Source organism: Chiloscyllium punctatum, chromosome 22 (assembly GCF_047496795.1).
Source record: "Chiloscyllium punctatum isolate Juve2018m chromosome 22, sChiPun1.3, whole genome shotgun sequence".
In the NCBI taxonomy this organism is placed as follows: Eukaryota; Metazoa; Chordata; class Chondrichthyes; order Orectolobiformes; family Hemiscylliidae; genus Chiloscyllium; species Chiloscyllium punctatum.
The window spans coordinates 46,410,003-46,424,799 of NC_092760.1; the positions used below are offsets into that span (position 1 = coordinate 46,410,003).

A 14,797-nucleotide genomic window follows, 5' to 3' on the forward strand; every position below is an offset into this window, starting at 1 on the left:
TAATAACTCATACTTATACACTTCTGTTAATTAAAGAAAGCACAGTTAAATTGGTTTCTTTTAAAGCATTAATTCATTTGGTGCTGGGAGAAAGCCATCCTTTCAAATTAACTTTGTCGCAACTAACGAAGGGGCAGGAAGGAAATAAGAGGGTATGCCAATTCATCCTTCTTCAATAGGGAGGTTGACAATTTAGGGAACCCGTCTAGAACTGTAATATATTGAGGAACATGCGATTAATCTGGTCAGGCCTCTTCTCAGAACAAAAGTGTGTTTCCAGCTGATTCTCTAATCGATGGGTTAAATTCTCACTGTGACCTTTCATTCAACCTCATGGAAAAAAAATTGCATACAACAGAACATTTTCTTCTATTGTGCTCGCAAATAACGATGGGCCTAATCCAGTTGTTTCTGGAATCATCAGTTTTGGTGAGAGATGTTGATTTATTCTTTAGCTTTTTCTTAAGCCCTTCAATTTCGTCTTGCTTTTTGATCTTATTCCCATTATCCATCCAGGCCTTGCCCAAATCCTAATTTTTCTTTATTTGAAGATTCTTTTCCTGCAATAAACTCAAGATTGATCTGTAAGAAAACATGTTTGAGTTGATAATAGCAGCTTGCACTGTTCAGTACACCCTGCAAATCTCAATTTGGTTGTCATGGTTACCTCATAAGTAAATTTGCTAGTTTGCAAAATATTTTTGAGAACATTTTCTTTGTTGCATAAAACCAGTGTCAGAAATCCAAATACTCCACATGCTATTTTTCTTTCTGGAAAATGTGAACAGCTACACTCATCACAGAGGGACAGTTTACATTGGTTCCATTCTGATGTTTCAGCTCAGGGTTTCAAGTTTCAAATTAAATGCTTCAAAGGTAATTAAAAAGAGGAATAGCATTCGGAAGGATTGCTCCAGAAAGTGGTGCCAAACAAACTTCTTATTGTCTAAGGGATTATAGGATGAGTAATTTATGACATTAAGTAACTGATCCCAAGCTCACCAGGAAAATTGAGTGATGTTGTTATGCCTTAAGGAAAATACTAATACTTAACTTTGCAAGTTTACACCAAAGTATGAAGTATTTAGGAACCTTTAATAATAAAGTTATGAGTTTAAATAGACTTTGGAGCGACCACGTCAAACTGTGAGTAACACTCGATTGACTCTTTGTTGACAAGCAAAATAAATTGGCTACTGTACAAGGTGAATACACAGAAGGTATGAGAATTTTCTCCACTGAAGCACTTGACTGTGCGTGGAGCTGGCAGCTATGTTATTGTTTTAAAAATTCACTCATGAAATGTGGATGTAATTATTGCCCATCTCAAGGGGTGAGCTGCCTTCTAGAACCACTGCCGGTAGTTGAAACTGGTGACTTACAATATTATTAGGAAAGGAATTCCAGGATTTTGACCCAGTGCCCCTATTTCCAAGTTAGGGTGGTAAGTGACATGAAGGGGTGTTGCAGGTTGTAGTGTTCCCATGTATGTGTTGCCCATTGCTAGTAATGGTTGTGGAAGGTGCTGGTAACTTTATGCAGGCCATCTTGTAGCAGGTACACTCAGCAGCTACTGAACGATGGAGGGAGTGAAGTTTTGTGGAATTCTACTCAATATAGAGATGATACCAGTACTAGAAGTGTCAAAGAATCCCTAAAGTGTGGAAAGAGGCCATTCAGCCCATCATGTCTGCATTAACCCTCTGACGAGTATCCCACCCAGACCCAGTGACTACCCTATACGTATAACCTCATATTTACCATGGCTAATCCACCTAAACTGCGCATCCCTGGTCACTACAAAGCAATTTAGCATGGCCAATTCACCTAGCCTACACATCTTTGGTCTGTGGGAGTAAACTGGAGCACCTAGAGAAAACCCACATAGACACAGGGAGAATGTGAAAACTCCATACAGACAGTCACCCAAAGCTGGAATTGAAACCGGCACTCTGGCATTGTGAGGCAGGAGTGCTTGCCACTGAGCCACTGTGCCACCTGTGTCATGCTGTACTGTTATGCACCTATCTGCGACAGCAGATTGATGAGGATGAGGTCAACTATCTTTTAACTTTTGTTGATTCCTTTATCACCTGCTGCAAGCAACAATGTCCTTTAGGATTCACACACCTCAGTCACTGGTGCTGTGACCAAGCCATTCTTGGTGATAGGTATTGAATTCCCCACCAGAATACATTCAGTGTACTTGCCACCATTAAGTGGTGTCCAACACAGAGAAGAACTGAATCTTTAGCCAAGGTGAGGCAGTATGTGGTAACCAGCTGGAGGTTTCCCTAACTATGTTTGACTTCATGCCATGAGAACTAATGAAGTCCAGAGTCAATGTTGAGTATTCCCATGGCAACTCCCTCCTGACTGTATACCATTGTGCTGCCACCTCTGCAGAGGGACAGGATATGCCCAGGGGTGAAGATGATAGTGTCTGGCACATTATTTATATGGTATGATTCTTTGAGTATGACCATATCAGGCTGATGGTTGACTAGTCTGAGAGACATCCCTCCTAACTAAATGGATTGCTAGGCCATTTCAGAGGGCAGTGAAAAGACAATCACATTGCTATAGGTTTGGAGTCACAAGAAAGTGTCAGTTTTTTGCCCCTAAAAGACATTAGTGGACCAGCTGGTTTTTACGACAATGCTTAAATGGTTATCATTAGACTTCTAATTAATTTGAGGTAAAAACTGTAAGTACAACAAACTTTTATCCACCCACCTCCATAACCAGCGCTCCTCAAACATTCCAAAAGATTCCCCTGGCCTCGGAACCTATTCCACCATTAGCCATGCGGCTGATGCAGCTACCACCCCCATGCTGATTGATGATGTCACTTCTGCCCCCATCATGGCCACTCCCACAACCACTTCCACCCCTCACAATTCCTCATGCATCACACCTGACATCACTTCTGCCCTTCACATCATCGCTGATGCCACATGCTCAGTGACTTCCGCCACCCCTACTGCCATGGTCACCACCACTTCCGCCCCAGCAGCTCCACTCACCTGCATTCTGCTGACATGCCCTCCGCAGACCCCACTGTCACTATCCCCACCCCCCAGAACCCCGAGGGGATCACTACCCCAGCTCATGACTCCACCCCCATTCCCCCTACCATCACACCCACTCCAGTTACAGGTTCCACCCACACTCCCAGCTCTACACCCACACCAGATCCCAGCTCCCAGCCCTGCTGAGTTTTCACCATCCCCCCAGACCTCCCCCTCACTGAGGATGAACGATCAGTCCTCAGCAAAGGACTCACCTTCATCCCCCTCTGTCCACGCATCAATGAATTTAATACACGCCGTGACGTCGAACAATTCTTCCGTCGCCTCTGCCTCCGAGCTTACTTTCACAATCAGGACTCCCTCCCACCTTCCGAGGACCCCTTCGCCCACCTCCAACACACTGCATCCACCTGGACACCCCGCGCTGGCCTATTACCTGCCCTCGACCTCTTCATTTCCAACTGCCACCGGGACATTAACTGCCTCAATCTGTCTACCCCCCTCCCCCACTCCAACCTCTCACCCTCACAACACGCAGCCCTCCAATCCCTCTGCTCCAATCCCAACCTCACCATCAAGCCAGCGGATAAAGGGGGCGCAGTAGTAGTCTGGCGCACTGACCTCTACACCGCTGAAGCCAAACGTCAACACGAGGACACCTCTTCCTACTGCCCCCTCGACCATGACCCCACCCCCCCCATCACCAAACCATCATCTTCCAGACCATACAGAACCTCATCACCTCAGGAGATCTCCCACCCACAGCTTCCAACCTCATTGTCCGGGAACCCCGCACTGCCCGGTTCTACCTCCTTCCCAAGATCCACAAGCTTGACCACCCTGGCCGACCCATTGTCTCAGCATGCTCCTGCCCCACTGAACTCATCTCTACCTACCTCGACACTGTCCTATCCCCCCTAGTCCAGGAACTCCCCACATACGTTCGAGACACCACCCACGCCCTCCACCTCCTCCAAGACTTCCGTTTCCCTGGCCCCCAACGCCTCATCTTCACCATGGATATCCAATCCCTCTACACCTCCATCTGCCATGACCAGGGCCTCCAAGCCTTCCGTTTCTTCCTCTCCAGACGTCCCCAACAGTACCCTTCCACCGACACTCTCATTCATTTGGCCGAAATGGTCCTCACCCTTAACAATTTCTCCTTTGAATCATTCCACTTCCTCCAGACCAAAGGGGTAGCCATGGGCACACGTATGGGCCCCAGCTGTGCCTGTCTCTTTGTTGGCTACGTAGAGCAGTTGATCTTCCGTAATTACACCGGCACCATTCTCCACCTCTTCCTCCACTACATTGATGACTGCATTGGCGCCATCTCGTGCTCCCGCGAGGAGGTTCAGCAATTCATCAACTTCACCAACACATTCCACCCTGACCTTAAATTTACCTGGACCATCTCTGACACCTCCCTCCCCTTCCTGGACCTCTCCATCTCCATTAATGACAACCGACTTGACACTGACATTTTTTACAAACCCACCGATGCCCACAGCTACCTGGATTACACCTCTTCCCACCCTACCTCTTGCAAAAATGGCATCCCGTATTCCCAATTCCTCCGCCTCCGCCGGATCTGCTCCCAGGAGGACCAGTTCCACCAGAGAACACACCAGATGGCCTCCTTCTTTAGAGACCGCAATTTCCCTTCCCACGTGGTTAAAGGTGCCTTCCAACGCATCTTGCCACATCCCGCATCTCCACCCTCAGACCCCACCCCTCCAACCGTAACAAGGACAGAACACCCCTGGGTGCTCACCTTCCACCCTACCAATCTTCGCATAAACCAAATCATCCGCTGACATTTCCGCCACCTCCAAACAGACCCCACCACCAGGGATATATTTCCCTCCCCACCCCTTTCCGCCTTCCGCAAAGACCGTTCCCTCCGTGACTACCTGGTCAGGTCCACGCCCCCCTACAACCCACCCTCCCATCCTGGCACTTTCCCCTGTCACCGCACCAACTGTAAAACCTGTGCCCACACCTCCTCCCTCACCTCTATCCAAGGCCCTAAAGGAGCCTTCCACAGCCATCAAAGTTTTACTTGCACATCCACTAATATCATTTATTGTATCCGTTGCTCCCGATGCAGTCTCCTCTACATTGGGGAGACTGGGCATCTCCTAGCAGACCGCTTTAGGGAACATCTCCGGAACACCCGCACCAATCAACCACACCGCCCCGTGGCCCAACATTTCAACTCCCCCTCCCACTCTGCCGAGGACATTGAGGTCCTGGGCCTCCTTCACCACTGCTCCTCACCACCAGACGCCTGGAGGAAGAATGCCTCATCTTCCGCCTCAGAACACTTCAACCTCAGGGCATCAATGTGGACTTCAACAGTTTCCTCATTTCCCCTTCCCCCACCTCACTCTAGTTCTAAACTTCCAGCTCAGCACTGTCCCCATGACTTGTCCGGACTTGTCCTACCTGCCTATCTCCTTTTCCACCTATCCACTCCACCCTATCCTCCCTGACCTATCACCTTCATCCCCTCCCCCACTCACCCATTGTACTCTATGCTACTTTCTCCCCAGCCCCACCCTCCTCTAGCTTATCTCTCCAAGCTTCAGGCTTTTGCCCGAAACGTCGATTTCGAAGCTACCTGGATGCTGCCTGAACTGCTGTGCTCTTCCAGCATCACTAATCCAGATTCTAATTAATTTGTACAATATACTAATGCCATCTTTCAGGTTCACTACTTTTGGGAATAACATGCTAGGAAGGATGTCAAGACAATGCAGATGTTGCAGAGGAAGCTGGAATAACATAGGTAGGTTGTAACCCCAAATTTGCTGGATTAGCCAAAATGAGAGGAAAGAAAATGAAGTCTGCTGTATTGAAAGGTTAATCAATTGCATGATGTCTCAAGTGTTTTCTGTTTTCTCTGAAAGGATTTGTGAGTTTACAACTCAGCCAGGTGATGTGCTGAATTGTTGACACAGTATGTCTACCTGACATTCTGATTTAAACAGTTCACTAGATATGTGATGACCATTTGTATTCAAAACCATAGAATTATGCTGTATAAATATCATACAACTGATTGGACAATACAAAAGCTGAAAGGAAATAGATAATATGAGCAGGTTGGTCTGGATTTAAGGTTTGTTAAAACCAAAAGATAAGCCTCTTTGCATAGAAAACAAATGGTTTTCTTAATGAATGATAGCTTAACCAACCAAGGGCAATGTGACACATTTGTAATTTTTGCCCATGGTCAAACTGGTCAATCGTTGAAAATTGGACAGTGTCAATGTTTGCTCACAAATGCTGTTTGCATAGAAAAGGAGAATAAGAAAGTGTGTGATGGTTAGCTCAGGAATGCGAGTTGTCTGTCAGCGACTGGATATTGTGATGAAGCAGGTTAATCAACTGTTTCAGTCTGATCCTCAGACAGGTCCACATAAACCACGCCATTTGTGATGTATTCCTTTTATTGCAGGATTTTTTGTTGTTTACCTTGTTTCAGTGAGGAACAATTGGGTATGTCATGTTGTGGGACTGCTTAGGTTATTGATATCCAGGGTTAACCTGATGGGCCAGGGAAAGTTGGAATAAAGACTGACAAGTATGTGGGAATTCAGTTACAAGGAAGACCACAGAGGGGTTGGGCTTCTTCTTGATTTAGAGAAGATTAAAACGAGATGTAATAAAACTGTTCAAAATTATGAAGGATTATGATAGGAATAAATAAGGTAAAGCTGTTTTCCAGCTGTAAGATACCACACAACGCGGATTCAAGGTGTTGTAAAAAGGAGCCAGAAGCAATATAGGGAACCTTTATTTTCTAAACAGTGACTTATGATTTAATTTCCAGCAGTGTGATGGAAACAAGTCTACTAACAGCTTTCAAAGGGAATCAGATAAATCCTTGAACATGCTAAATTTGCAGGTGATAGGGGGAAAGCAGACGAATGGGAGGATATGGATAGCCCTTTTAGCTATTTGTAAAAGTTGATACAGGAACTATTGACATAATTGCCTATGTCTGTGCTGCATCATTCTGTGAATCTGTGCAACATTATTTTGTAATTTTTTCACTGGTAGTAGCTTGAAAATCTTAGATAGCTGAATTGTGGAATGCCCTTCACACCCTTCAGAATTGCTGATCTGACTCCAAGAGTGGGCAAATTTACGTAGTATCTCCTTTGTCTTAGCACCAAGCAGAGATGACTTCTTTCAAGCCAAGAAGGAGCACCTCATAATGAATCGTAAGATATGTGCACAACTCATGATGTGTGTTTGCATCCACCTGTCCTGTCCCGCGAGTTGCTGAACCTCCTCCAAATACTGGAATCCATAAAGAAAAGCTCATGTTTGGCAGCTGCAAATGAAATAACAGCTACAATCAAGAATGCTTAGAAGAAATGGAATTGCAAGATAGAAACAATATCCTTCAAAATGCATATAAAATAATATACAGAAAAAGAGACAGATGGCAACAAAAATTGTGACACTCACCATTAAGAAGTCAATCCAAAGTCTACATACCCACTTACGACTGATAGTAAAGCTAAAGGGCTGAATTCTCCCATTTCTCATAAGTGTTTTTTCCAATGATGCTTATGGCGCTGATATTCCCAAAGTTCTGCCAATCTCAGGTTAAATACTGTCAGATACTCAAGGTTCTTTAGCAGTCAACTCAACTGAAATGTTGAAGGCCAACTGATGATGGAAGAGTAAAAAGGAGGTGCCTCATAATTGCCCCCAATCTGCTGCACTCCATGAGAAATGGCACTGCACAACACTCCGATACCAACTTAACCTCAGAACAAGGCAATGTTACTGCCCTGAATCACTGCCTGCTTTCTCCCAAATAATGAGCAGGACCTATGACTTGTAGCAACTTTTCAGGTAGGATCAGCTGAAGATGACATGCCTGTATTCATCTGGTTCAGTAAACATTTTATTAGCAACCAAAATGTTCAAGGAGTGCAGAAATATTGTGGACTGACCAGATACTGCTTGTCATTTAACCAAGAGTTAAAAGTCTTAAAAGTTCATTCATCCTGGAAGCCAGTTTCAGTTAGATTCTTTTGGCCTCCTGTGCTTGCAGTACATAGCTCTATTGTAGTCTGTCGAATATTCTGCACAGCAAACCCCTGATCCTTGTAGGATTGGTGTCAATTCCTGATTTCCTTTGCATCCAGGATATCCCTCATTTTTGCTCCAGTTGTGAAGGGCACAGTATGTCACAAAAATGCAGCCCACCCTTTCTGGAAGGCCTGCCTGTGGTGGTCTAGGCATCAAAACCTCACCTTAAAGAGGTGGTCTATTCTACTATGGTCCTGATGGAAGCATGGACAACATGGATCTCCATGTTTCATCAGTCTGAGAGTTATGTATGGTTAAACCATGGTTGTAAGCATATCCCTGGTCTCCCAGCAGCCATCCCTGTATGGTCAGAGGATTTAGAAAGAGGGAGAGACATCTGAGTTCTCTCGTGGGTAAAGGTTATGGCAGCTCCAGGATATCTGACACCCACTTCCAGAATCTGACATAGATGGTCACAAATAAGCTGGTCATTGATGGAGTGGAAATCTTTTCTGCTGTTGATCTGTGAAGGTTTTGAATAGGGCACTGTCAAGCAACGTGAGTGCAGCCTTTAGCATCCTGCATATGGTGTTTGTGTAGGGGTATTGTTAAATCCCATGACCTGAGCTACTTGAAGCTCCTATCATGGGGAAGGATATAAACTGCTATAATCTGGAGAAATAGCATCAATTACATGCTGGCTTCATTTGTGGGCTGATAGTTGGCAGATGGCACACATGTCCCCACTTGCTCTTTGAAACAAGCCACGGGCATTAAAAATAACTCCCAACTTAATGTAATTGCATATTAGTGAGCTTTGAGAAGATTTGTAGCTCAGGTTGACGTTCTGGATGTAAGTTTACTCACTGAGCTTCAGACGTTTTATCACCATGTTAGGTAACATCATTAGTGAATCTCCGATGAAGCTTCACCATTGGCTTACTGATGATGTTACCTATTATGGTGACAAAACATCTGAAAATGAACCTTGCAGCTCAGCGAGCAAACTTACACCTGGAATTGTATGTGTAACTACACCAAATGGACCGCAGAAGTTCAAGAAGGGAGCTTCTCAATGGCAATTAGGGATGTGCAATAAATGTTGGCTTAGCCAGTGAGGCTCACAACCCATGTATGGATGAAAAGAAAGCAGAGGAACAAAGGGAACTTAGGAGGTCAAATACACAAATCATTAAACATTGTGAAAAGAGTAATTAATAACAGTAAACCTACTTTATTTTTTTGGGAAATACAATTGAAAAGTAGAAAAATTTGCTAATTGGTACCAATACAATTCTGATTGCCCAGTCAAAAGGATAAACCAACAAGGATAAACCAACAAGGATATCCTGTGATCACCTACTGTTGACAAGGATGAAGAGGATGTGTTTTTTTACTTTTGGAAAGCGAAGGCTGAGGGGTGACTTAATAGAGGTCACTAAAATTATACAAGTTTATAATGGAGTAGACACAGGAGAGTATTTTCAGTTAATGGGACAGCAAAATAAAAAGTTAACAATGCAAAATAGTCACTGAAGAATCAAACAAAGAATTCAGAAGAAACCTTTTAGCCCATAGAGTGACAGGAATGTGGAATACGCTACTATAAGGAGCGGCTGAAGTGGGTGGTATAGACGCATTTCATGATCAGCATGTGAAGTTTTGCTGAAAGTTAAATGAAGGAGGATTGGAGAAGGTTAAATGGAGCAAAAACATCAGCATGTAGACACTGGACTTGAAGGCTTGTTTCTGCACTTTGTATTTTATGTAGCTCCATCTAAGTTGGTCTTGCAAAGTTGTTTGCCATTATTGAAACAACAAAAATCAAATGGATTATGTATGCACAATAGCAATTGGCTACTGCTGCTGTTAAAGTGCGCACAATGCCTGTTCGCATAATATAGAGATTGCCTTTGTTGTTGTGTCATTATTATTCATACAAATTACTAAACCTCATCTTGCTTTTGATCATCTTGCTTATCATTTATTTATCCTTGTGACAATATAAACTTTTCTTTGCCAGAATTAAATATAAGTGGTGTCTATGAGATTGCTTGATTCAGTTAGCTAGGTTTGCCCAGATGTCCACATCCTTTCACTTTCCCTGTTCTTCAACTGTCTTTATTTCTCATATGAGGCATTGGATGAAAGAATCCACTAATGAGACCCACTTGACTTGAAAATACTTTAAAGCTAAAATGGTCACCAAGGACAAGTGCTCATTTCCCTCTAATTTAATTATTTTTCTCAAACAGGCAGTAAAAAGGCAATCCTGAGGCCTGGGCTGCTTTGAACTGAGAGGAGAAAGGATAGATCAGAAGATGACAGAAGGGATTTGTTTAAGATAAATGGATAAAGGTTGCTTCCGATGTTAACCTTTGGGCCATCTGGGTCTTATCCTTCACTATCCTGAGTTAGCTTTGTGTTGTTCTTTATTTTTAAGTAAAAAACAGCTCATCTGAACACAGACTGTGGGGAATTCTAACACATTAGAGATTTAAAATCAACGCACATTAATCACAAAAGTTAAAAGCAAAACCTTAATAATGCATTCTTTTTTCCTTTATTATGAATGCAATTTTTTTTGTGTGTTATCTGACGCTGCACTGACCCACATCCACTACCTAGAGCAATACAAGAAGAATGGACGGTTGCTATTACCTGTCGTTGTAAATGCCTGTAAGAACAGATAGATTAAAATTTGTATACATGAAGGACTAGTGAACTGCAAAATTAAATAATATTTATCAGATAGCATAACAGTATAAGTAAATCACAGGTGTGCAACTCAGTCAAGTAACTCTGCTGCCAGCAAAGCTCAGAGATGAAAGTCTTCAGTGTGCCTTGGTTTATAAAGATTTGCAGCATTTTTGCCCAATCAATTTGTTGCATTCCAGCCTGCATAGATTGTTTCAGGCATGAGAGATATTCCTGGAAAATGTGTTCTTTACCAGCTTTGCTTCAGTACCTTTGTTTTTTACTTCTTCATATTATGACAGCATATGAAGCCAGGAGCTTTGCACATTTCTCCAGTGCATTCAACATTTTTCTAGTAGTTGAAAATATAGGAGAAAACATTACACGAACACTGTCAACATGGAAGTTTCAAGTTCTGCACAAAGTCATAAAATTTATAAATGTGCGGTTGCTCTCTAAACCAATTATTTTCCTCATTCCTTATTATTAGTTCCTGTGTACAGTTATCTGATATGGTAAAAGTGCAATATAAATAAAATCAGTGCATTGGTCAAATTCATGGTTAAATAGTAGTAAAGCTAGATAATAAGATGGTTTTAAAATTAGTCACAGGATAGACAAGAAAAGTATCAACATGAGTAAACTCAGGGCATTTCTCAGTGGCTAAAAGATTTCCAAACTGAATGTTTTTGAAGGAGATAGAGGGTTTTTTGTATTGGACCTCTATTATTTGTTTCAGAGCGAAATTTTCAAAGTTGAGACATGAATGCATCCAGTACATTTTAAAAATAAGATATATTAATCATAATTGTTTCTCCATTCATAAATAGCAGAATCAGCAGAGTTCATAGCTGTTAGAAAATAGCATAGTTGGTGTATAATTCCATAGCAACAATATGATAAACTAATCTCTCATGTTTAATAGAATTAATTTGGGTTAAATTTCAGATACACACAAATACAAAAATTTACTTTTGCTTTATTTGTTTTAATGTTTAAATAAAGTGCAAAGAAATATACATCTGATTGTTCGGGTTTTGTATCCTCTATGTAACAGGCTATCCTCTATGTGATAGATAGCTTTACTGAAAGCCTATTTTGATTATTTTTCTGCTAATTAATTGTCCTTGATCAAATTTAATTTATGTATAATTCTGATAAAATCATGAACATTAAAACATTTTGAGGCAAATATCACTGTAACTGCCCTAAACTTAGTACAAAACTATTGGAATAAAAATACAAAATTCCATATATTTTAATAAATGTATTGGTATTGAGAGTGTGGTGCTGGAAAGGCACAGCAGGTCAGGCAGCGTCCGAGCAGCAGGAGAATCAACGTTTCGGGCAAAAGCCCTTCATCAGGAATCAGGAATCTCCTGCTCCTCGGATGCTGCCTGACCTGCTGTGTTTTTCCAGCACCACACTCTAAACTCTAATCTCCAGCTTCTGCAGTCCTCACTTTCGCCTAAAATGTATTGGTATGTCTAGGCAACAGTTCTGTACAAAACAGGATTCTTCTGATATAGATGCTCGTGTTTCCATCTTTAGTTTAGAAAATGTTGTCGTTATGATATGTAAAAGTTTTTTTTAAATCTAAAATATACTTGTGTGAAGTTTGTGCTTGTTTAAGTGAGGGATGTTAGTGCCAGGGAATGGACCACTTTCCATTTTGACATTCACTGCCAATATTAAACTCCTTAAGGCAGGCAAACTCTTTTTAGTTTACTTGGAGAGAAACAAGCTTGTAAAGTCAGCAACAACGGGAGGAATGGTAACCTGTACAATTTAGGCTCCAAGTAGTTTGATTTCTTTGGCAAGTTTATGTGAATAAAAGACGTAGATTTATTATGTGTGTGTAATTACTGAACTATTCCAGGCAGTTGAGAAGACTGGTGAAGACTGAAATAAAGAATCCATAGAAAATGGAAAACTAAAACAAAATAAAGATCAAGATGCTCAAGTACAGGCTGGGTTTACTGGACAAAGTATCAATCTACAGATCATCGCACATATTTGTTGGAATTATAATTATGCAGTTTCATTTAGTCTCTAGGACCACTGGCACGAACAGTCTGTTGGTTCTTGGATGGAGTAACTGACCCAAGTAGAGTTGCTGCTACAGTAAAGCTGCACTGTGCGTTTTTGTAGGCCAATTTCCCGGCAGCATTTACAAAATCTAGTATGTGTGTTCATGCTATAATTGTAAATACTGGCGGAGGGGCATTTTCCATCACATGAGACTATGTTCACCTGGAAAAAGGAGAAAAATGGCTATTTTTAATCAATACAGAAAAATAATCTCTGGTAATTTATCCTCTCTCTCTAACTTGCTATTTTCTGAAAATGTCTATTTGTGTAGAACTATGGATCTATAGAATCAGCAATACTAATTCTTCAGCAAATGTACATTATTCTTGTATCATTCTTGATGGTGTTTGCACACAGTCATGCTGTTTAACAATTAAATATTCCTGGGTAGGAAGTAAGACTTTACTGACTCCATATTCACCCAAACCAGACTTATTTAGCCAGAATCATTAAAGTCAATCATTGTTGCTTGCTGTTAATTAATCTTGACAAATGGCTTGCCTTATCTTAGTTCCCTTACCAGTTGAGCCACTAGAGTGCTACAGTTAACGTAGCACCATCATCACCGCAAAGCATCCTGTAAGATAACATTTCCAGGTTTGCAGTCCTACTGGAATATTTTCCTCCAGTACTGATGCCAGTGCCCATGAACTAATAGCAATCCAAAATATTAGAGCTATGCTTTTAACTCATTCATTTTATTTTCTCCATGTCAGTTTGCCCTGAGCTAAGGTAGCAAACTGAGATTCTGTATTTTAATTTAGCTCCTAACCACTCAGGTTCTTTCAGCAAAAGCACACTTCTAGTCCTATTGATGTGCTGGTACCAATGTAGACAATGACAATTGGATCCCTGCCCTTCCACTTCAAGTTCCTCTCCAACCCTCGGGACATCCCCAGCAGCGGGCAGGCAATATATGGCTGTAAAAAGGAGTGTTGGTAGCCTCAATTATATTGTCCCCAGGAATAGATCCCCTATTTCCTCCCCTGTGTGAAATATCCAGATACCATGGTGCCATGGTCACTTTACTCATCATCCCTGCCATCTCCATTTCTATCTACAAAGCTTAAAAGAACCTCTTAACTTTTGGAAAATTGCAGGGGTTAAGACTCTTTGAATACAACCCCTGGGCCTCTGTACCAGCCATGGCTGTAGACATACTTTCCTTTCCCTGAACTCAGACCAAATCTGAATGATCTAAACAGAGGGGAGTGACTATGCCTTGGAGCAAACCTTCCAGGTAGCTTTGCCCATCCCTGACATGGTGCAATGTTTTTTAGAGCTTCAAATATTTATTACAGATGTGTTCACTCTGGATCACCTTGGTCTTCAGTGGTTCCCACAATCTGTGGCAACAACACATCACCTGACCTGCTATCACTTGCAAGGTGGCTCAGTGATTAGCACTGCTGCCTCACAGCACTATGGTCCCAGGTTCAATTCCAACTTCAGGTGACTGTCTGTGTGGAGTTTGCACCTTCTCCCCGTGTCTGTGTGGGTTTGCTCTGGTTTCCTCCCATAGTCCAAAGATGTGCAGGTTAGGTGAATTGGCCATGCTAAATTGCCCATAGTGTTAGATGCATTAGTCAGAGGGAAAAGGGGTTTGGGTTATTCTTTGGAGGGTCAGTGTGGACTTGTTGGGCTGAAGGGCCTGTTTCCACACTGTAGGAAATCTAATCTAATCTCATCACTTGCGTATTTCATGACTGTTGTGTTTCAGTTTTGATTATGGACACTAAAAGTGCCCACCCAGAGTACGTTCTGTACTCTTATCACCCTCAGTGATTCCCAGTGAAATTGGTGTTCAATATGAAGTGTGCTGATTCATCAACTGAGGGAAAGGGGAAGGCATGTTATGTGGTAACCAGTAGGAGATTTCCATGACTATGTTTATCTTAATACCAAGAAACTTTATAGGC

General features: G+C 42.2%; 1 protein-coding gene across 1 annotated transcript in view; it reads right to left on the reverse strand.

The window, feature by feature from the left end:
* Positions 1-12,233: 12,233 nt before the first annotated feature.
* The window catches only part of otog (otogelin), a 214,952-nt gene continuing 212,388 nt past the window's right edge, over positions 12,234-14,797 (reverse strand). The window contains exon 54 of the mRNA XM_072592880.1: positions 12,234-13,040. Coding sequence (XP_072448981.1) covers positions 12,840-13,040 — 201 coding nt within the window. The 3' untranslated portion in view covers positions 12,234-12,839. The remainder of the gene's footprint in view (positions 13,041-14,797) is intronic.